Raw genomic sequence first — 23,151 nt, 5'->3', positions numbered from 1 at the left:
TCAGCCGCAGAGCCAGCAGTGCTGCATCCTCCACTCAGACATAATCACCGGCCATTATGCACTTCATTATTTATAGGATATCTTGTTCTGGTTCAACGCAGCACTCACTGTGTCAGTCTGCAGCCACGCTGGGCTGAAGTGTTCCGACCTGCAAACACAAGGGATGGTACACACACACACACACACACACACACACACACACACACACACACACACACACACACACACACACACACACACACACACACACACACACACACACACACTGCACGTATATATATATATTCATGTATGCAGATAAGAGGGAGAAGCTCAGTGAATTAAATGAAGTCTCCAAGGAAAGAAATGTAAAGCAGCTTCACTTACAGAAAGGTCCAGACTGACCTGGCTAACCCTGAAGTGTAAATATTGATCTCAAAAGTGCAAACCGTCAGCCTTCTAAATCTCATGTAGATCCTACCTCCCCACTAGTGATGGCCAAATGAAGCTTCATGTCTGTTCAACAAACGTTTGAAAGCACACTTCATTGTCAGTCTTTCAGCCTCTATCTTCAAACCAACAGTGCCATCTGGTGGACTGACAAAATAAAGAAAGTGGTTCGTGAAGCTTCGTGAAGCTTCATTTGGCCATCACTACTACCTACCATAAATGTGTCCAAATTGTTTTGTTTTGTTCATATTTCTTTGTATTTCCATTATTGATAGACATTTAAACAAATTATCCGTGTGCACATGATTTATACATTTTTTATGTATTTGTGAAATTAGTCTTTTCTATTTACTAAAGCTTACAGTTAGGACTGGCTTTTCTGGTGAAGATGCTGGGAGACCTACACTAAGCTTCTTTCTTTTCTCACTCTGTACACTGATGATAAATAAGTGAATGCAATCCGTGTTGTTAATCATGGCACTTTTATCCACGTGCATCTCACTCATGCCAGATACACTGACGCAATCTCACATGATGACATGATAATTTAGTCAGTGGTTCCTTTCCACTTAATTTAGAGGAAAAAACATCTAGGATTCCCTGAAACAAATCACATTTTGTTTCATCGGGCCACTTGTCCACTTTATTTACTCTTCGCTTCAAGTGGCTTTGTTGCTTTGGTACATTTCAGAACTGCACTCAGTTTTTGAACTTTCTGCAACCTATCTGGCTTGGATATGAGAAGGAATAGTGTTTACAACAACTTGTAGGATTATTGGAAATTTAAAGTTTTAAAACATTTCGTTGGTTCCCCACACAAAATAACAATATGGCTACTTTCTAAGCTTTACTGGGTAAAAGTGAAAGATTGGGAAAGTGTTTTAAAAATCTCATTATCAAGATTTATTTATGTTTTTACGAAGCCCCCAGAGATGAGCTCTGTGCCTGCACCATGGCAGACTGTTTCCCGGGTCGCTTTACGAACCCCCGGATGGCTGCATAAACTGCTCTGAAGCCAATTATTGAATGCAAAGTGCTGCTGTGGCTCTAATTACAGAGTTTTCAGGCTCTTTATTAATTCCGGTTAGAGAACTGTAGTCGAAGGAGAGAGCCTAAAGATGGTGAGGTTTGTTTTTATTGTTTTTTTTTTATTGAAAATACCGGGTCAGATGGTGAGTTATGCAGAAAGACACGCTTGTCACAAAATGATATGAGAATCCAAAACTGGCCATCTGGTGCACCAGACCTCATTACAGAAAACTAGTAAAAAACTCTGGCACTTGTCAGGGATGTGCACACACGAACTCCAAGCAAAGCCAATGGCTTCCATAGACAGAAGTTGGGAACATTTCATGGCAGCAGTAATGAAATAATAAAAGCCAGCAGTCATACCCATCCATTCATCTTTTTTTAACTGCTTTATCTGTCTGAAGGTCTCTGGAGGCAGGGACGGTTCCAAGAAAATTCTGCACACACACTGGACCATGGTCACCAGTCCATCATGGGCCAAAAAACAAAGGGACGAACGACCAAACAAACTCACATTATGGACAAATTAGAGAACCTAATTAACCTCTTGTGTATTATACAACAAAATACAAATATTTTATAAATCCCAGAGGGAAATTCTTCAACCAAATGAAGGTGGCCGCCACGTAAGGCGCACTATCGATCTATTGGGAGCAGTTTGGGGTTCAGATGGAGAATTGTAACGACAACCTTCGGATTGAAAAACAACCACTCTAGCAAACTCAGCCACTGTCACCCGAAACATATTTATCCAGTTTTGAACCAGGGACTTTCTGCGTGAGAAGCAAATGGGTTAACCACTACACCACAGAAACCTCATAACCTGTAGACCCACAAAAATTGTAACGCATTATATTCTTGCTGTGTCAGTGCTAACCGCTCCTCCACTCTGCAGCCCTACAGCAACTTTTATGAGTAAAATAGCCTCAGCATGAAAGCGTGGGCGAGTCTCTCCTCTGGTTATCATCCACAGACCAACAGCCAGGCAGAGAGACTTCGGGTGTGTTCTAGGGTACCAGCCTCCTTTGCTTCCGGCCTTGGAGACAGAGGAGGGAGTCACATTCACCCTGGCATTATTCCGCCGCAGTCGATGCATCTGGAGCTTCAGTAAAAGGTGATGTCTGGCTCTCCTCCCAGGACCTCCCACTGAAGTCAGCCTCCTGTAAGTTGACTGCAGGTTGTGTTGGCCCATTCCCAGTGTCTAAGATCATTAACTACTGCTGTGAGACTCAGATTACGTCCTTGAAAAAACACCCGACCTTCCTTGTCAGCCGTGGTTCAACCATCACCCACTCCTCTACCTCTCCGTTTCTTGAATGGACAGCCCACCTATACGGTCAGTTACAGCCCGGAGGAGCATTCCGGGACTTGGCCATCAAGAGGGAGGGGTACTGTCAGATCTCCTTATGTGTCTCTGTAAAGTCTGCATGTTTTACCTGTTTCATCTCCTCCTGTTTTACTTTGACACCAACATGTTCTCCTCTCCATCGCTGCACACTTTGTCCTTCCAGTCTTGCCTCCCCGTGTCCCTGCGTCTAATTCCGTGAATGTGCTTCATCTGTCTCATCCCCTCCCCAGCGTATTTAAACCCGTTTCCCGCAGTGGCTCATTGCCAGATACCTTCGTGTTGTGACATCCCTCGTCTTCCCTTGTGTTCCTCGTGTTACTCCTGCTTTGGACTTCTCAGGTTTCTCTAATTAATTTTTCAGATTCCCCTCACAGGGTACCTTTGCTGATTTGAACTTTCAATAAACTCTTTAAACTCAAATCAATTGCACGATTCTGGGTTTGCCACTGATCTGTGACAAGCGGGTGCTTTTTCCTTTTCTTTTTATAAAACCACCTTTATGTATGCTTGCAAACACTGAAGCTCCTTTAAAATGTCTTATTTTGGTGTTTCGGTCCACTCAGTGTTGCATTAAATTCAAGAGTTTGAAATGCTTACTGCTTTCATTGTTATACACAAATCCCACAAATGAAAACAAAGCAAAAAACTATTTTTGTATGGCCGTGGTGCCCATGTGCAGCAGCAGTGATAAAAAAAAAGTTCAGTTTTCCTTTTTTCCATGAATTCGGAGCGTTTTCAGAATGTTCCATCTTAGCTCCGAGCACTGTTGTTGTCTAAATGGACACCAGAATGCAACAATAGATTTCTGTTTTGACTTGAAAACACAGAGACCAACCTCCTCTTGACAGTAACACTGTCCAGGCGATGACAGTGATTTAAGTCCCGTTGACATTTTTTTGTGGAGGAGAGCACGCTGAGTAACATCTGGGAAGCCTCTCGGTGTCTGTCTTTATTTACTTTTATACAAAACAATTATTTTGCTAAGATAAAAAGAGTTTGAATCAGCATATTTAACCAACGTCATCCTCACATTTGTGTTGCACTTTTCCACCACTTTAACATTCCTCAAAGCACTTTACATTGTTTATCACATTAAACACACAAATGGAGGCGGCTGCCATGCAAGGCAATCAATACATCCATTGGGAGGGATTTGGAATTCAGTCTCTTGCTCAAGGACACTTCGGCACGTGGACGGGGTAGACGGGTAACCAAACCAGCAACCTTCCGATTGAGAAACACCTGCTCTACCAACCAAGCCACAGTCGCGTCAGATCAGACGGGGCTGTATGTGGCTTCTGAAGTAAAATGAATTTCACCGCAGCGTTGTGGAGATTCGTAGATTCACACGTCTCCCGGGAAAGCAGCTACCTAATCTTGCAGGTGTCACTGAACCTCAACTATCTCCATTATTTCCTTGTCACATGTCAGAGATCCACAGTCCTCCCTCTGGGAACACAAGCTCTAAAGCCACTGCAGCTTTGTCCGTGCGGACAATAGAGGACTGTGGTAGACTGGACCTGCACACAGCTGATTAATGGCCCCTTTTTCCACTGCTGTAACCAAACTCATCACCATAGCTGTGAATTCATGTGTATTACTGGAGGCGGGTATAATTCAAATGTTGGTAAAATGAACTTGATCATGATTAATCAAGCAAGTTTATTATCAAGTGTGATGTACAACAAACATCTTTCTTTTTTAAATTTTGCTTTCGAATGTACCAGGGCAACCGATTCTTAACAATAGGAAAATCGTAGACAGTACTTGATGAAACAATCCAAGATGTCAAAGCCTTTTATTCATGTTTGGGAAGAGGAGTCTGGAGTCAAATGACAGAAAACATTTCTCAGCTTTGGACCGAAACGAGGATCGAAAAACTCGGCCAAAGGCAACAGAAAGAAAAGAAACGTTAAAGTGACAATACAGACGAAAGCCAAAGAGAAGTGACACATGTCCACTGGCAACATGGAAGCAGAAGAAAGAAAATATGGCACTGGCTCTTGAAGAGAAAGGCGAATTCAAGCTTTTGAGCACGTGCAGTAGAGCAAATGAGAACCTGACAAACCAGACACTTATGTGTTCATCCGGGAGTGAAAGAATATCAGTAGACATTTTTTATGACATACTGTATGTCCGCCTCACACTGCCATTTCTGCTCTTCACTGTCAGCAGAGTAGTGATGGCCAAATGATGCCTCGTGAAGCTTCGTGAACCACTTTATTTTCTCACTCCACCAGATGGCACTGTTGGTTTGAAGATAGAGGCTGAAAACGTGCTTTCAAACATTTGTTGAACACACAGCGCCATCTATTGGCTTCAGAATATAAAGACAGTGGTTCATGAAGCTTCATTTGGCCATCGCTACGGCAGAGTGACAGTTGAATAGTTTCAACTTTGTTACGTTAGAGAACACAAAGCACAAAAACAGATTGGCTTCCAAGACCCCGTTTACATGACTCGGCTTTAAAGTCAAAAGAGAAAACTTTTGTTGCAGTTTGTGAGTCCAGTTATAGAAGAGCAGTGGTCAGGGCCACTGAAAACACAATTTGCCCCGACACAGTCTCTGTGGGAACCGGGGAACACGCGACTTTTCTGAAATGCTGCTACTGCACATGTGCACCACGGTCCCAGTAAAAGGTTATTCTGCACATGCAAGAGTAGATGAACAACAACAACAACACTGTTTGTCTCTGGAGTGTCACGACTTCCAGTCCAGATTCTCCAGGGACTTGGTAGTTTTAGAGTTCAGAGTCACCGTAATAAAAATCCCACTTGGTCATGTGTCCATACAAATGTCGGTCCACTCGCCATTGTTAATGTTTATGGTGTATTGTTCCCTGTGTGCATTTCTGTGTGGTTTAATTGCGAGAACCGCCCCAAAAAAACAACAGCACTAACTCATCGCCTGCATCGTTTTCAGCATTTCTGTGTAAACACGAGACAGACATTGTTTTCAAAACTTTGCAGTGGAACTGCAAAACTTTTCTTGAAATATTGTGCAAACCAGGCCTCGTCTTGTGATTCCTTGTCTTGTGGTAGAGTTCAAACAAAACTTATCATCTATGTGTAAACTGACAATTCATTAGAAAAAAAACCTAAGTCTGACTTAATTCCAGTGACGTTTCACGGTTACTTGAGTGTTCTCTGAATACAGACGCCATCTCTATAGATATACCTCACATACAGTGGTTGACTGCCTGGGGATAGCTGGTGTGGATACTGGCCATCTATCTAATTACTGACCACCACGTCTTTTCAAACACATCATCTGCTTGCCGTGACTTAATGGGTTTTAGATCGATTGGAGCAGCGGGGCAGCGTTGAGGGAAGTGTTGCTCGGACGACTGCAGAGACGCTACTGGTAGCTATACTTTTGATATATTTATGTATTCGCACAAGTTGAATCTATGTTCATGAGATGTGATTGATTTTGAAATTGGGCAATCTATTAAAATCTTCATGCATTCATTCATTGAGGTGTAGGATATCGTTTGGGTTTGTGTGATGGCCACTCATCAGGTTCAGATGTGTGTCTACGTTATTTAGAGACCAAATTTTTTGCATTTGTACTTGGTACTTGTACTTTGGTGGCCAAAGATAATTTATTTTGAGTTTTTCTATCGGCCATTTTAATTTGATGCGCTTGATGGCAGCATCTGGAGTTGATTTAATTACATTTAGAGATCGTTATTATTGCAGTGATTTCACGTGAGGTAACCAAAGAGAATTTCCGCATTTAGGACATTGCAATCAAATCGATCGGAAATAATTTCATGATCGTTTAAAACAGATAAATCAAACTTGTTTTAAATAGTGTGAAACTGCTAAAAACATCATTATGAAACTATAACATGAAATTGGTTGTAAACATATATTTTAGAACTGAATATACCCATTTATTGGGTATAATTAGTTTACAGATAATGTATGATATTAAAAAATCTTTTTAATTGTTTTTGACAAAGATGAGAGATTTTTCTTGATTGGACTGAATTAAATACTATAAACAAGATTATAAACATATTACTGACATTTCATTGCTCTGGAAACCAACAGTTTCATTCAGAAAAAAGGAAAAAAATGCAGTCCTTTGTGCCAGTTGGAGTTTAGACGGGCATTGAGCCTATGATGTACGTGAGTCGACGTGATTGCGCAAGAATAAAATGTCATAAACGTGCGACATCCATTCACGAAAAAGAAACAAGTGAAACAAGAACGAAGCCCTCACCTTTGTGGCGTTAACGTGTTTGGAGAGAAATCCCCCCAAAGTTTTTCTTTACACCCCACTTACTTATTCTGACTTGTTTTGCCATTGTTGCCGCAAAGCATCTATTTAAGTTGATCACCAATGTCACACTGATCAGTCCGTGTAGTGGGTGTAAAAAGTGGGCATGCCGATTGGTGATCTGATCATCTGGTTGAAACCTATTTGCAATACAAGCCTGAGTATTGAGAAGAACATTTTCTGAACCATTTAATGACGTGTTCTTGTGTAATATATCTGTAGATGTCAAAGAAGAAGTGTTGCTGTTTGCTGAAATATATCGACTAGTTGCCAGTAAGGGGCCAACATCACCAGGCAGGAAACCATTTTCGGACCAATTCTTACAGAGTGGAAACACACCCACTGTTTTCCTCCAACAGTTTACTTTCACCTCTTATCATTTTCAAAAGAGGTCAATGTCGGCTGAAGTGGTGAAAAGGCTTTTGACGGACGCATGATGAATACTGACGCAACCGAACGCATTTCAGACGACAAGACATTTGGTTCAAGTAGCAGAATCAATACATGCCTCCACGCATGTGTGACACTAACAGTTCCATTATTGATCCCCTTGAGTGTCCTCCTCGTTTGACCCATCCTAAAGACAGTTAACCCTAACGACACACACTAACAACTGGGGGTGGTCACAGAGCAGTGCCCAGGGCGCAGTTGGGGGTTTAGGTGCCTTGCTCAAGTGTGGCAATCAAAGTGTAGCAGCAAGTTTCCAGTCAGAGGCGACCGATCAATGTAGCACAGTTAGTGGTTCACTAATGTGACCAACCCTTTTCAAGTTAAATCACGTGCTTGTATAAAGTAATATCCCAATCTTATGGAATTTTGACTGAAGTAATTAAAACAGACAGACACGACTGGTAGCATGACATGAAAACCCGGCCGCAAAAGAAAAAAAAACAATCGGGACTGAGAAATATAGGGACTTTTTTTCCCCCCCAAGCAAAGTATTTTACCCATTATTCTTACTCGACTCTATGTCACACTTCTGATGCAAAGCTATAGTCCAGTGCAATACGCTCGTATATCACATTTTTCACCGGAGAGATTGTAAGTAACTTGTGCTGCGACTCCAGTTTTGAAAGGAAATGACTCTCCACACCTCCCGCTCTCTGGAAAAGTTCCCCGTCTTACAGAGTGAACAAACCCTGATTGTTTTTCATTATTTTAATAACATCTGAATTGTATAACAGAGTATCATCAGCATACACGGGACTGTTAATGCTATGTAGCATGATGTGACAAGTGCTGTGATCTTGGCTGAACATTATCTTTTGGTTGGTTTAAAAAAAAAAAAAAAAAAAGACTCAAAAGCTTTACAACAACAAACACAATGATTAAAACAAACAAGAAGAATAATTTCACTTGCTGAATAGTGTTGAGTTATTGTAGCATCCATTTTCTGCTTTGCTAATTTGCTTCATAAATTAGCAAATGCAATGATTTTTGGGATGTTGTTGTGCTTTATTCTTTAAATCTACCCGTGTTGGGAAGGGCTGCTTTTTCTTGTGTCCGACAAAAGACAAACCATAAAGTAAAATGACTCAATACACAACCTCCTGGTAAACAGCGGGGTTACAAGAATGATAGGGCAAGGGCTTGTTTAGTTTTTCTAAAAAAGATTCAAGTAATGATTTGTTGGGTTCCTGAAGTGGGAAAATAAAAATGGACAGGAAAGATTCTCCAAGATATTCAAGGTAGCATTGTCTTTGTATTCCTAAAAATGTTGTGTTTGTCCGTTGGAAATCAGTGTGAGGGCTGAAAATGCTAATCAATATCAGAATCTTCTGGTTTAGGTGTACCTTGTTTGTTTTGTTTTTTTTGTTTTTTTTACTAGTACACCTAATAAGCATAGTACAGGGGGAAAAGTACACTGGATCATCATTCTGAAACCCTGGTCTTCTGCCCCTTCTGCATCCTGTCCATCATCACAGCAAGGTTGTGCCAGTATTCTGCTGTACATAGATGGCTTTTCTTATCCTCTACATTTTACACTTCTAATTGCCAGCATTTACTACAGTAGCTCTGCAGTCAGGTTCACATGGCACCAGTAAAAAGTCATTATGCTTCATCAAATTGGCTCAGGAGTAAAAAAAAAAAAAAAAAAAAAATCAAAACATCTACTGTTTGGTAGTTTTTAGGAGTCCGTATTAGCTTGGCTCATAGTCTGTTGCTCTCCTTCAGTTCTTTCCGGTGTTTGCCTTTCTTGCTCCCAGTCTCCCAAATCACCTAAGTTTATTTCTGGCACTGCAGCAGACAGGCCCAATGAACTGACAGACCCTGCCAGGGACCCGAGGCCTTCATAGGCGTATGTCTGCAGGGAGTCATAAGGTGGGCCCCGCGTGTCCAAGTCTGCCTGGGCTACCTTCTGCTGGATGATCTGCTGAATTATGTCGTGACCATCCAGCAGAAGCGAAGGCGCGGACTGGCTGATCTCCCGAGGGATGCAGTCAATGACAAACCATGCCGGTTCCGACTCTGGACTGTAGCTCTCGTAATTCGCCTCCCGAGATTTCCTCCTCCTAATGATGACGATGCCATCCTCGTCCTCCTCCACCTCGCTCTTGGCACCGTACAGCTCCTGGTCAACGTAGCCGTGGAACTTCCTGCGAGACTCAGAGGCTTTCGGGTTCCGTAGTGCAGCTATGTCGAAGGCCTCGGTGTCCTCCTCACCGCCGCCTTCATCATCATATGTCACCACATTTTCTCTGATGTCTTCTTCTGAGAGGATCAGAGGGTCTTTGCTTGTTTTCTTATTCCGTAGCTGTGTGAACAGCATCACTATGGCTGTGAAGGAGAAACAGGACGCAAATACAAATAGTAAGAGAACAGACCAAGAACAAACACTACGCTTCTGAATGATGAATATATGTTGTAATCTCTTCTATAAACAATATTCAATAAGATATTTTCAAATGACTGATCCCGACAGATTGTTTTGCAGGGCTCATTCACTCGACAATTATTTAATATCAAAGTACATCTCAGATAACACAAGTCAATGCTGGATGTGAGTTGATTTATCTATTTATTTTTAAACTGATAATTGGCCTGATCAGCAAAATGTTTGTACATATAAAAATAAATGCAAACTCGATACTGCACACATGTAAAAGCCAAGTCTGACAGAAATATCAATTTATTGAGTTTGCCTCCATGAATACTGCATGTCCGCATGTGACTGAGACGAGTCCATGTTGATAGATTCACTCACAGCTAACGGCGTGTGATTCACGGCGTCTGGAAATGTTTTTGTTGTTCGCTGCATTTGAAAAGCAGGTGCAAAGCAGCTCAGTCTTTAGCAGAGATGCTGTGATTCTCATTGTGGGAGGTATTGGCTCAGCTGGCTACCCACAACTATCTGGGGACTTATACGATATTTCCTGTGTTGTAACCCTTCTTGGGTCTTCAAATCGTTTCCGAATCACTTCTGTTGCTTTTAATTTTGAATTTGTGAGTAAACCTCTCTCATGTTGCACTTTTCAGTTTGTTTGTTTGTTTGTTTTTTAGGGAAAATAAGAATAATTTCTTTCAACACTCCAATATGTTTGATAACTTCCTCTACCAACACTTCCAACTCAACGGTATCCCATATGTTTGTGGAGGCTCACAGACGCAGATCTTTCTCATGACAACAGGGCCTGATGGACACATAATACTAGTGTTAATGAGGCCCTGTTTACACGACAACGTTTCACGTGACAACACCTAATCCCCCCCCCCAAAAAGTGGGGGCGTTTACACTGCAGCAGCGGACACAGAGACAACGATGCAGTTAGTATGCCGGGCCACTGGAGGGCGCGGTTGCTTGATTTTGTTATGAAACTACACAGACGTGTGCAGAGAACAACAGACTATAAACGTGAGGAAAATGGAGAGCACCCGACATCCATATGGACTGATGACGCATCGGATGCTATCAGGGGTGAGTCTCAACTATTAAACTACTGATCTGGATGATAAAACTAGAATACTGACCGCGAGTTGTACCACTACACGGCCGCCATGTTTGTTTACAACTGAATGAGCAGGAGGGGGAGAGATGTGCATGCGCAGTAACAGGCTCTGTAGCCTCCATCAGTCTCTGCAGGAGGGATTTGCCCCGTGAAAGAATCTTTCCACCTTGGGAGCCGGGTTAAAAAGTTTGTGGATACAGTGCATCTGCAAACTAGTGTCGTGTAAACGGACCCCCGCCAAAAGTGAAGAAAGTTTTGCGGATACACTCGAATTCGTTGTGGTGTAAACGGGGCCTGAGTCACTCAGAAAACACACGGAAAGTGAGAACCCATTTACACAGCAATGTTTTTGAATGAAAACCAGAAAACTTTCGTTGTGTTTTGGGAGTTTGTTTACATGACAACGGTGCTTGGAACCACTGAAAAGGGAACTTTTTGAAAATGGCACCCAAGGTGGAACTTTTCAAAAACGCTCAGAATGCCGTCATAGAAACAGGGGATAACACAACTTTTCTGAAACAGTGCATTTTCACTTAAAACATTGTTTTGTAAAGAGGGCCTTTATGTGTGTGGAGGCTCAGGGAATCATTTTCATGTTACTAGGGTCTAACGGACACAGTGTATCCATAGTGTTCTTATTGTATCTCTCGCAAAACACACGCAAAATGAAAGTGCACTCTATCGCGTGCCCAATTCAGCACACTTTATAAAGGATCTTAGTAAATCAAACCCAATATATTGTGTACATGTGGCACGTTATTTTGTGTTTTGTTGTTCAATTCAAGACAATAACCAGATACTTCATCACATATTTGCTTGAATAAGGGGTATTTTCACGGATGACAGTGTGAGAAAATGACATGTTTTCACACTTTTTTTTGTTGAGTATACTGCTTATTAAAAAGTGGTTTTATCTGCGTCAACATTGCAAATATCAAATCAGAGCTGTACAACACTCAGGAGGAAGTTTGGGTATACTGCAGTGAAATGCAAGTGTTGAGTTGCTTTTTGGACAATATCAGATGTGAAGTATCTTGAGGATATATCTGTATCATCTTCGGTGTCATTTTATGTAAAAGATATTCAGTGCTCTTTGGAGTCAAATTGCCTGAACGCCCACTTCTCCAGAGAGTATTAAGTGTACTCCACTTGCTGACTGTGAGTGTTACATTAGACTGATGAATACCTGAAGTCTTTGCTCCCTGTGAAACCTCTTCCAGTCTGAGGCTGATCAGAAAGCCCGATGGCAGGTATTTATAGATTTGAGTTGTGGCGCATGATTCTCATAAATAGATGCTTGTTGTGAATCGAAAATTTTGTTTGTTGTTGCTTACTTAAGATGGACATCTGGTCTCATTTCATGAGCAATTTATTCAGCAAACGTGCTGAAATTTGAGTGTTAGTTCTTTTTCCTCGGTGTTGTAGAAAAGTGGAAATCCCATGTCAGTTCTGAGGATACAGTAAATGGAAAAGTCTGAGGAGAAATTTTTTGGAGCGTCCACCAATTGGAGATTGAAAAGGAGGAGTTCCACCTTTGTACGATTGTGTGTGCTAATCTAACCATAATCAATAGGATCAACAGTGGAATGTGAGCAAGATTTTTTGGGGGGGAATCCTTGAGGGCCAGATTTGACACTTTCGCTGACCAGTTTTCACTAATGGACCATTTGTTTGACACTGGCGAGCAGGAGATGTACACGTCCAACAGGAAGCCACATACTCACCCAACAATATGGCAATGCAGAGCAGGATGGCCACGAAGGCCCCGGTGCTGAGGCCCGTGGAGGACAGGAAGGCCTGAGCCTGACACACGTTGTAGCTGTTGCGCCCCCTGGTGGTCCGCTGGCACACACACACCCTGAGGGAGAGCGTCACAGTGCTGCTGAGAGGCGGCTCCCCGCCGTCGGCCACCGCCACCTCCAGGCTGAAGAACTCCGGGTGCCTGTCGCGGCTGAAGGCCTCACGCCACTGCGATACGATGTTGGCTGTGTTGTCTGGAGGAGAGAAAGAAAAATAAACAAGACAAGAATGATGGAGGTGAGGACGAGAAAGAAATGGAGAACTGGAATTTGCCGTTTCAAAGGTATTTTGTTCAATGTCAACAATGCAATATATTTATACCGACCATTTGTTTGTTTTTTGCTGCCATGCTTGTTGGTTTTACTGTATACCCTATTTTTTAGTTTTATTGACTCACTTATACATATATTCAGATAGTTTTTTTCTTTTATATACATAGATTTTATCTTTTGTTTCATTCCTATTACTACTGGTTGTTAAGGTGTTAAATGGGTTGGCAACTTCTTATTTATCCGAGCTTTTACATGTTCATACTGAGGTGACTGTGCCTTTTCTATGTAAAAGAACATTGTTTTCAAAATGTTGCTGTGCAAATGCAAAACTTCTCTGCGTTTTACTCCTGAAACGTTGTGTAAATGGGGCCAAGAAACCAATGTACAGATTCTGTTTCATAAGAAATTGTGATTGATAACCATAAAAAGGTGAGAATGGAAATGCATTAATCCAATCTGTGTGTCTCCATTGGCGTGTTTACACACACACTGCACTTCATAATACTGATGATTCTCTGTGGCACGTCTCTGGTACATGTTCAGGTTGATCATGGTGGTACTAAACCTTTTCTCAGGTGGTCCACACTGCATTATGATTGAGAAACTTTGGAAATGACAAACTGCACCAACAGTGGCTCCAACAGGCCAAGGGCAAAATGACACCAACTGAATCTGTGTCATTCCATGAGAGATTTAAAGAAAATGTTTGGGTTTTCCAAAATAATATCCAAATGCACCCAAGATCTCCCAACTGCTTTAAAGTTCTTCTAAAAAGAGACAACTGCTCAGAAGAATTCTCCAAGTGTTACACCCCGAGGAGGGACGGAACATACCTTGAAGGACACAGGGAAACGGTTGGATTTTTACCATTTTTATTTAAATTTCTTTTAATGCGCTTGTTGGTTTTTAATTTAAATAAAAGTGTTGAACCTGAAAAGCAAGCGGGTTATGTAAAAACTAGAACCCGACAAAACCCCATAACCAACCCGTGTCCTAAACTAACAAAATATCAAAAGAACAAGTCCATCTTGGGCTGGCAAAAACAAACAAACAGGTGCGGTACCGGGCCAACCCTGGACAGGGCCGTAGGAGCCGGTACCAACACCCAATCTAACAAACGAAAACCCCAACCTACTTTTGAAGGATAAACAAAAACGAAAACAGGACCACCGGTCCCACCAGGGAAAAAGGATCTGCGCTAACCCCCACATACAACGAAGGCGGAAGAGCCGAAGAGGGCAGCCGCCTGGCTGCGTGTTCAGAGAGAGGAGCCCTCAACCCTTTAGACACCGCCTATTTATAGGCGGAGAGGCGGGCTTTAACGAATCCTACAAAAATAATAACTATCAACAAATACTGAAATAATCCCTCAAGAAAACCAACAAGGGGATATAGAGATAAATTTACTTCCCGCCGAAAAATGTTACTTACTAAAGGTTGGTTTAGTTGATAAAGTCGATATTAAGGTTGGCTTTAGAAATAAACTGTTGATGTCCATCAGAGTTTGGCAATTTCACAAGGTGAAATATCAAGAGATTGAAAGGTTTTAAATAATTTTTGTCACTTTAAGAGTTTGAACAAGGAGCTGATGTCCTACTCCAGATCGAGGGGAAATTCATCCTGCTGTCAGCTGGCAAAAGTGAGGGAGCGATGAGCTTCAGGATCTGCACATAAGAAACTCTTGAAATACCCCTCTCTTCCCAACGAGACCATTAGACGCACACATTACTATTAGTCATCTGCTCCTATTGCCTCACACGTTTTTCCCCAGGGACTTAATTTGCAGACTCCTCTTAGAGATGTTTGCGGAGCAGTTTAGCATGTATGACATTTCAGTCACACTGAAGGACGGACTAAGAGAAAATGAAATTACATTTGAAAATGCCGACGCAACTGTGAGAAATCTTTGTCTTCAAGCCCTGTCCTTCCTCAATCACTGTTTGAATGAGTCGAAACACTCCATCAGGGCAAGGATTGATTCTGCTTTTGCAAACACTTTTAAGCCAGATAGGTCTCACTTCAAAGGAATTCTCTGGAAATATTTTCAGTTTGGAGGGTCTCTTGTCCCTCGGAAGGCTCTTATGAAATCCCACCAATGTCACGGCCGGATTCAAGAAGGCGAAAGTACTGGAGGCTGCAAGTCCTGATGCCATATGAGTGCAGGTTGCAGTAGTTCAGAAAAGTCTCTAGACAACACCCCCTATAAGAAGGCGACCATAATTTCAAACGACGGGTCTTGGCAAACCTTTGACATGCGACTGTGTTTGCATATTTTGTTAGTTTGTTCACACGACAACGGTGCTGGGAGCCACTGAAAATGTGACTGCGGCAGTGACGCATGCCACCGTCGGGTTCACCCACAGAGGCATGGAGTCGGATTCAGAGCTCACCATTCTTTTTTTTATTAAACAATAACAACAATGGCAGCCTCCAGAGTGGCATGAGACCCAGTCCATATTCTCCTGGGAGGTGGTAGTTTTACAGCGGAAAGTCTCAGCAATCCAACTCCGTCATCTGTCCATACGGGAGTCTGTGTACTCCCAAAGACACAAAGTTGACTTCAGCACACTGAAACCTGTTGGACTTCCTGGCAATTAGACCCCTTTGCTTACCAACCAACTAAAAGAGCGGAGGCTACAATTAAGATGGTTAACATCATGAGAAACCAAAATCCATGTGATTCTTCTTATTGTGTATGTAATTATCTTTTAAGGTAGGTAAGTACTGCAGGAACTGATTGGGCCAAGTGGCCATCAAGGTTGAGCATTTTCTTGTGTGACTCCAGAGTCAGCTCGAAGTAGTTGCTACAGCTAGAATTAGCACTTCCTTCAGTGGCTCAAAGACATCAGGAATGTGGTACAAAACAGACGCTGGTCTTTAGGAGTGTGAATTTGTCCACAAGCATTTTGACTCTTCTTCCTGAAGCATCCAGACTATCATGTAATAAGACAGCTCATCTTAGCTCATCGATGTTACTGCAGGGCTTACCACCTTTAGTTTTAACAACATTAAGGAAATACCATGTGGGACAACGTCACAGAAGCTGCAGGAAGTGAAGATTACCGTCAAAAGCAGATACATGTAATGTAGCCTTGTCTTAGCCTCCACTGAGAAGACTGCAAAGACTAAGTAATGTAACTCCACCACTTTTAAAGCAAAAAACTTAATAAGTCAGTAGAGCGATATAGATGCAAACAGCCAAGGATCTACCAGATGATGGTCAAACTCCTCTGACATCAGTACTCATCATTTAACAATCATACTTTATTGAGCCCGTTGGGGAAATTCCTTTTTTTGCATTGTCAAAAGTTGTATCTAAGAATTGGTGGGCAGCCACATTGGGACGCTCCGGGGAGCTGATGGGGGTCAAGGGTCATGTACGTGGAGCCAGAGTAGTGATGGGTCCACTGTGGGATTTCAACTTTGCAAGTTTATGATCCAAAGTCCACTTCTCCAGTGTCAAGGCCACCAGCTAATGGACATGCCTGCCATGCAAAGTGCTTAATCCATCCACTGGGAGCTGATTGGGGTCCAGTGCCTTGCTCAAAGACACCGCGGCATGTGGAGATGGGGAATTGAACCTGCTCGGGAGACGACCATTCTACCAATCGAGCCGCAGCATTTCAAGACTTATTGTATATTTTTACCCTCCTTTCATTGTTTCACCATTTTGTTTAATGCTTCTTATTCGCTTTCAACCACCAGCTGCCGCTGTCGAGATGCTTCACTCCCGTCCGGTGATGTTCAGGGAATCGATTGTGGTTATCGTGACGGAGATAGTTTGCAAACAAACTGAGGCCAGGCCTGAGAGAAACAGAAGCTAAACTGGCAGAGATATAGCTGCTGAATATGTATGAGTGGTGTATCTTTCCAACGCACTGGAAATCCAGAGTGCCTGAGGGAGCCCCGAGCCACAATAAAGCACGTTAGCAGACTGAGGCGTGCTTGTATACAGAATGTGCATGTCAGCCCATATGTGTGGATTTATGAATGCCGAGACTGAAATTTATTGCGGAGAGCCCCGTGGGGGGGGCTCTGCACAGAAGGATATCTTCATTGACGAAGTGTGGTTCTTGTTGTCACGCGTGCAGCCTCTGGCTGTGCATGTGTGCGTGAATGTGAGACGCATGCACACTTTTACACACGCGCGCGTACAAGCAGAGCTTGAAATAGAGCAAGCGCCACTTCAAACTGCAGGTTTAACAAAACCGGTTGAAGTGATGCTGCACTCGGGGCTCACCAACGCCAAACACTGAAACTTGGAACTCAAAGTTCCCAAAAGGCGTCATCAAGCCATCGTCAGTGGAAGTTCTGATTCTAACTCGCAGTGGTAACAGTTACCTCACTTGAATTACAAGCCCTACTTATGCCGCGCGTGAGCACATTTTTAGAATACGATTCAGCTGCAGGAGAAAATGAAACTCTACTTGCGGAATAGCTCCTGGAATTTATCACTAATGCATCAGTTTTGAACAGAGCAGTCAACTTTCAAGCACCAATGTTTAACCGTAAATACCAATAATAATTCTACAATATTTAGCTCAGGGTGTGGAGGTATGGGGAAAAATTTTTTATTATAAAAGAAAGCCATCACCTGCTCTCATAAAAACCTCAACAAATAGATGGAATAAATATCTATCAAACGGCTTCTACAAGAAGCCAGCATGCATCCCTTACATCCGAATTTTATTATTCCTTTTTGAGTTGCTTGCCAGAGCTGTGAAACATTTTACCATTGTTTTGAAGTCAATTATAAGAAATCCAATTTAACTCAGTCCTATTTATATGAACAATCAGTTTGATAACGGCCAGGCTAGTAAACAATCTGCACTGTTTACCTTGTGCTGAGCGAAATACTGATTCGGAAAATAATGTACCACAATCCTGTTGTTATCTCAGGACGTATGCAGAAATGCTCACAATTAAATCCTGTTTAAAACACTAGAATAAAGAATTCAAAAGTCTTGATAAAAATGTGTTGTGGACCTTGATGTTACTATTGAACACATAATAATGAGAAAACATAATCCTGATGGATTCCACTGCCTGTGCAATGGGGCGCTCTGTATATTTGATGGTTCAGTGTCGCCCTCTCTCAGAAGTACACAGTAAATAACAACGAGGGTTTTGAAGTGCTGCTAATTCATGAGAGACATGCCTGAGGTGGGCTGTCAAGCAAACAAATACTGTGTATTAATATCCACACACACACACTCCTGTGAAAGAATAACAGCAGCCCAAGGAAGTGTTTTCTTTCGTTCTATTTTTACATATTTGAACAATCAATCAGTCGATCCACTCTCAAACAGTTCCTATTTATAAGGATGACTTTGTCAAAGTAAAAAAAAAAAAGAAGACGTTTATTTATTTTTACGATGCAAATACATACAAACACGAAATGATGAAATAAAAAAGTGCATACTGCTCTGCATCGATTATGTTTTCTAATAAAATAGGAAGTGAAACTGAGTTTTAAACATCCATTTCGATTTAGTCTCTGATTTGTGAGGCGAGCAATCCCGACAAGATTTTTTAATAACTTCCAAAAGCCTTTGGATTAAAAGTTGTGGATTTAATCTAGCTTTGAAAGTACCATGTGTAATATCTTAGAAGTGCTACTTTTGTGCATTGCCTGACGTTGGTGATTCACTGTCACATCCAGTCTCAGACTGCCAGGAGTTTGCTTCACAGGTAACAGTAACCTTCATCACTGGTCACGACTGGCTGCTCGCTGAACAAACACTGCAGCATTTAATCAGTTCTCCATGTGAAATCGAACAAATCATACTAGCAGACAGCATGCTGAAACATTTAATTCATTTAAGAACGGAATGTGATAAGGACCAATTCAAGTAATAAAATGAGGTGCATGCTCAACCATAAAGGTACTTGTAATGATAGTTTCAGCGCTATATTTAGACACCGATCAACTTGGCTTCCACTTTTAAACGAACTGAGAACAATGGTGCCAGATTACGCACCACTGTTGTTGTTGTCCGTCTACTTGCGCATGTGCAAAAGAACAATTTACTACCGCCGTGTTGCGCATGTGCAGTGGCAGTGTTTCTGAAAAGTTGTGTTTGGACAATTTATATGGAGTCGGAACTTTTTCGAAAGGTTCCACATTGGGAGCCGTTTTCAAAAAGCTTCCAAACTCCCAAAATGCAACAAAAGTTTTCCACTTTCAATTGAAACAGGGGCGCCGATACCCAAACTGAATAAAAAAATGAAGAAAAAGATGCTGGACGGCCTTGAAACGCCATCATTTCTGCAATGGTTTCATATTTATGACGGGGGTTGAGCACTGTCTCTTTAAAAATGGTTGAGCAGTTTGGATTTAATCCGCCGCTATCAACCTTCAAGTCTGGATTTTTATTTTATTTTCAAAACTCAAAAGCAGAATCTTATTAATTCAAGGTGGGCTTTGACTACGTTACACGCCATTTCTGTGTTTGCTGCATGAGGGAAGACTGCAGCTCAGAACAGCTGAACATCAAAACATGTTGGCCATAGAAATACAGGCAAACTTCTCTGTTGAAGTTGCTCTCTAAACCAACAGATTTCTGTCTTAGAAAGACAGCTGTGAGGGTTCAACCAGAGGTGATGAATGCCAGATCACAATATTGATGGTAACCCAGTGTTGTTTGTATCCATGTACTTTGCACTCAGACAACAGAAATGTCTTGCAGCGTGCGGCTCTCAGACTGGTGTCCAACCTCCCCGGTTGAAGCTTGTCACTGTGTCTCATTACTGAGATTGATGTGAGCTCTCCTCGGTCCTCCGTCTCAGGTCAACTGCAGAAGACAACTGCAATAACAGCAGGCGGGGGGAGATGGAGGAGGCAAGGGAGGTTGGTAAATGAAACTAAGTTTGACAGCGAGAGAGGGTGAGGCGACGATTACGGGCCACGCAGGAGACCGGAGGGCGATTTGAGAGCAGGTTGAGAACATCACACACCGACACGCACCTGACAAGCTGAAGCATAACCATCAGCCGTACGTGGAAGGAGAGATGAAATCAAAGGCTAAATGAGGGGAGGAAATATAAACCCAAAGCTGCAGCAGCCGGGGTTACCAAGGCAACACCACCGTGGGTTTTCTCAGGGACATTAAAACAGATCTCAGCAGTCTGGGAGGGAGACAGGAGGGGCTGGAGCTACCTGCTCCACCAAAAGTGAAGAGATGTGGCTCCGTCACTGTCAAAATGACTGTACAGCTCAAGGTTTTTATATAAATACCAACAGTTTATTATGGTCTGATCACACCGACACATTCAATTCAGAGATGATGCTTTGTGTTCCAAAAATAGCAAACAACAGGCAGCAGAGATGATCCTGTTGTTTGTGTCATTTAGCAAATTCACAGAATCAAACATTAGCAGACAACCAGCTTCCCGTGACCTGCCAGGAGTCCGGACCTCAATATAACTATGTGACCAGCTCTGGACATGTTGTCACTGCCAGAGTGACAAACACAACCACGTTGGCTGATCTGTGACGATGCCGGCAGCAGGACGGGATGCCATTCCTCGGCACTGAGAGAGAATGAAGTAGCAACGCCAGGCTCATGTAGATTTGCCAAGACAAACTGTTCGACTGGAAGGGAGAAGTCCCATTAAGTTAAATTCCTCGCAAGATTCAACACGAAAATTAGCCATCCCATGAATGAATATCTCATAAGAATATGCCATCATTTGAAAGGGAAATAAGAATGTTTACATGACAATGTTTTCAAGCGAAACTTTCAGCGCGTTTTGAGTGTTTGTTTATACAACAGTGCTCAGAGACGCTGAAAACAAAACCTTTATGAAAAGGACAACCATGGAGGCGCCGACTCTTTGTAAACGGAGAAAAAACATTCTTTATTTTTTTTTTTCAAACACTGCGCATGTGCCACAGAAATGCAACTTGGTCGTCTTTCCACACAAATAAGGTCCATATGAATACTCACCATTGTTAATGTTTAGAGCGTATTGTTCTCTACTCGCATGTGCGTGTAGTTTCAATGCAAAAACAAACGACGGCACCAACTCAGAAAAAAAAACATGTGGTAAATAGATTTGCGCTCCTCCACCGCTTGAGCAGCCCCCAAAGCCCTTTCCATTGTCAGTCATGATCACCCAGTCACACACCAATGGAGGCAGCTGCCATGCAAGGCGCTCAGACTTGGGGGACATGGAGTTTAGGGTCTTGCTCAAGGACACTTCAACGTGTGGGCAGAGATGACCCGCTGTACTAACCGAGCCACATATGCTATTCCATTCATTATAGTGGAATCCCGAGTTTAGAACTTAATTCGTTCACATCTAAATATTTTCTCTTATGAAGTACAGTATTGATGTTCATTATTCATTTGACTATTTACTGTTGTAACTGCACTTGTTATCTGCTGTGCTCAGACTCAAGTCATGTTTAAGATGTTGGTCATTTTCTAGAATAAAAAGCAAGTTCATATGTATCCGGCTGCATTGGAAAATGTAGCTATTTGCAGTGACAAGGTAAATTTGAATTGTGAGACCAGTGAAGACGCACAACCCTAGCATTTATGCAATCTTACTTTGTCTGCATTACAGCATTACATCAATCTTTCACTCAAATGTTACATTTTTATGGAGTTTAAAGGTTTGTGCTTTAAGAAAAAAAAAAAAGGGTTATTTTGACAAATCCATTGCTCTGTTGTCTAAGGTTCTTTCTTCAAAATCCTCCCACCTTCTGCTTTCATCACAAATCCTGCCTTGCCACTGTCTGAGTCCGACTATTAACAGTTGTCTTTATTACTTATGTGGTTATTATGTGAGCAAAAGCCTCTCAATGGATTAAATGAAAAAAAAAAAAAAAAGTCCATCGAAGAGAGACAAATTACTTTTAGTTGAGCTTTATTTACAGCCGCAAATAATTGAGCCGGGTGTGCCTGTGAGAACAGGTGGAGGAGAGGCCGGGGTGTTGTGTTGGATGCAGATTCACAGTTGAGGCACAATGGAGGCGCAGACGAGGGCTGCAGCAGAGGAGCGATCTTGCAGAGCGGCTGGTCTGAAGCAACAGTGGAACCGGACAAAGTGGGAGCGATTCTATTTGATGAAGCCATCAGTGACCTAAAGCCTAATTTATACTCAACACCTAAACAATATGCGACGGCAATGCGTTGACGTGACTGACCTCCACACATCCTCTGCGTCGACGCTATGTGTAGCAGTATACAGACTCCATAGCCGTGTATGCAAAACTGCCTGCGCCATCCGTGTTCTTCAAGCAGGAGAGCAACCAAGGCAGCAGGAGGGATTCTAACAATAACCAAAGTATTATAATTCACAGTGGACCTAGAACGACATCTTGAATTCCCACAGCACATCAGCAGCACCACTCTCGGTAGATATTCTTCTGGTGTTTGAGAGCACTGGTAGGACCGCTCAAAGGAGGCCAACGAAAGAAACAGGACAAATATGAACACCTGGTCAACAACTGTCACACAAGCCTGAAAGGCAAGATTCATGCTCAGTGAAGTATGCGGAAAAGGGTTTGTGGGTCACTCAGTTCACAAAAGCCCGCAGCGCACTGGGAATCACGGGAGGAGCAGCGAATACGGCCATCAAGAAAAAGCCTCACAATGGCTCTGAATCCAGAGAAAAAGTGAATGCCACTCAGACACAAGGTGTCTGATAGTGAAAGACCCACGAGATACAGAGAATCCAAGATACATCACTGACAACGTGTTCAGGATCATCAGAAGAAGTATTTGAGAACCAACAAGGCCGGTCAAATACCTACATCTGGGAGACTTTGACCAAATTACCCCACACCCCAACATGTTACAACATTATTAATCCGTGCAAGTCGTGATCAGAATGAATGTCTTTCTTGTGATAAGGGTGAGAAACATGTGTGAAACAATGTACAAAGAGTATTGTGGAAACAAAACACAATAATGTCAATGGAGACCTGCAGTTACTTATTTACTACTAATAAAAGGAAAGATAAAACTGATAGAAAGGGTAAAATAGGAAGCTGTGTGACAATTATAGGGTGCTTTGTTGAACTTTATC

General features: G+C 42.3%; 1 protein-coding gene across 1 annotated transcript in view; it reads right to left on the bottom strand.

Moving 5' to 3' along the window:
• Positions 1–8,254: 8,254 nt before the first annotated feature.
• The window catches only part of LOC308113844 (cadherin-18-like), a gene marked incomplete at its 5' end in the record, with an annotated part of 124,098 nt that continues 109,201 nt past the window's right edge, over positions 8,255–23,151 (bottom strand). The window contains 2 exons of the mRNA XM_080470361.1: positions 8,255–9,872; positions 12,766–13,035. Of these exons, the coding sequence (XP_080326487.1) occupies positions 9,223–9,872; positions 12,766–13,035 (920 nt within the window). The 3' untranslated portion in view covers positions 8,255–9,222. The remainder of the gene's footprint in view (positions 9,873–12,765; positions 13,036–23,151) is intronic.

Source organism: Lipophrys pholis, assembly GCF_963383615.2.
Source record: "Lipophrys pholis genome assembly, chromosome: 1".
NCBI lineage: Eukaryota > Metazoa > Chordata > Actinopteri > Blenniiformes > Blenniidae > Lipophrys > Lipophrys pholis.
Note: the sequence above shows the minus strand (reverse complement) of the source record. Positions and strands in the feature narration are given on the sequence as shown.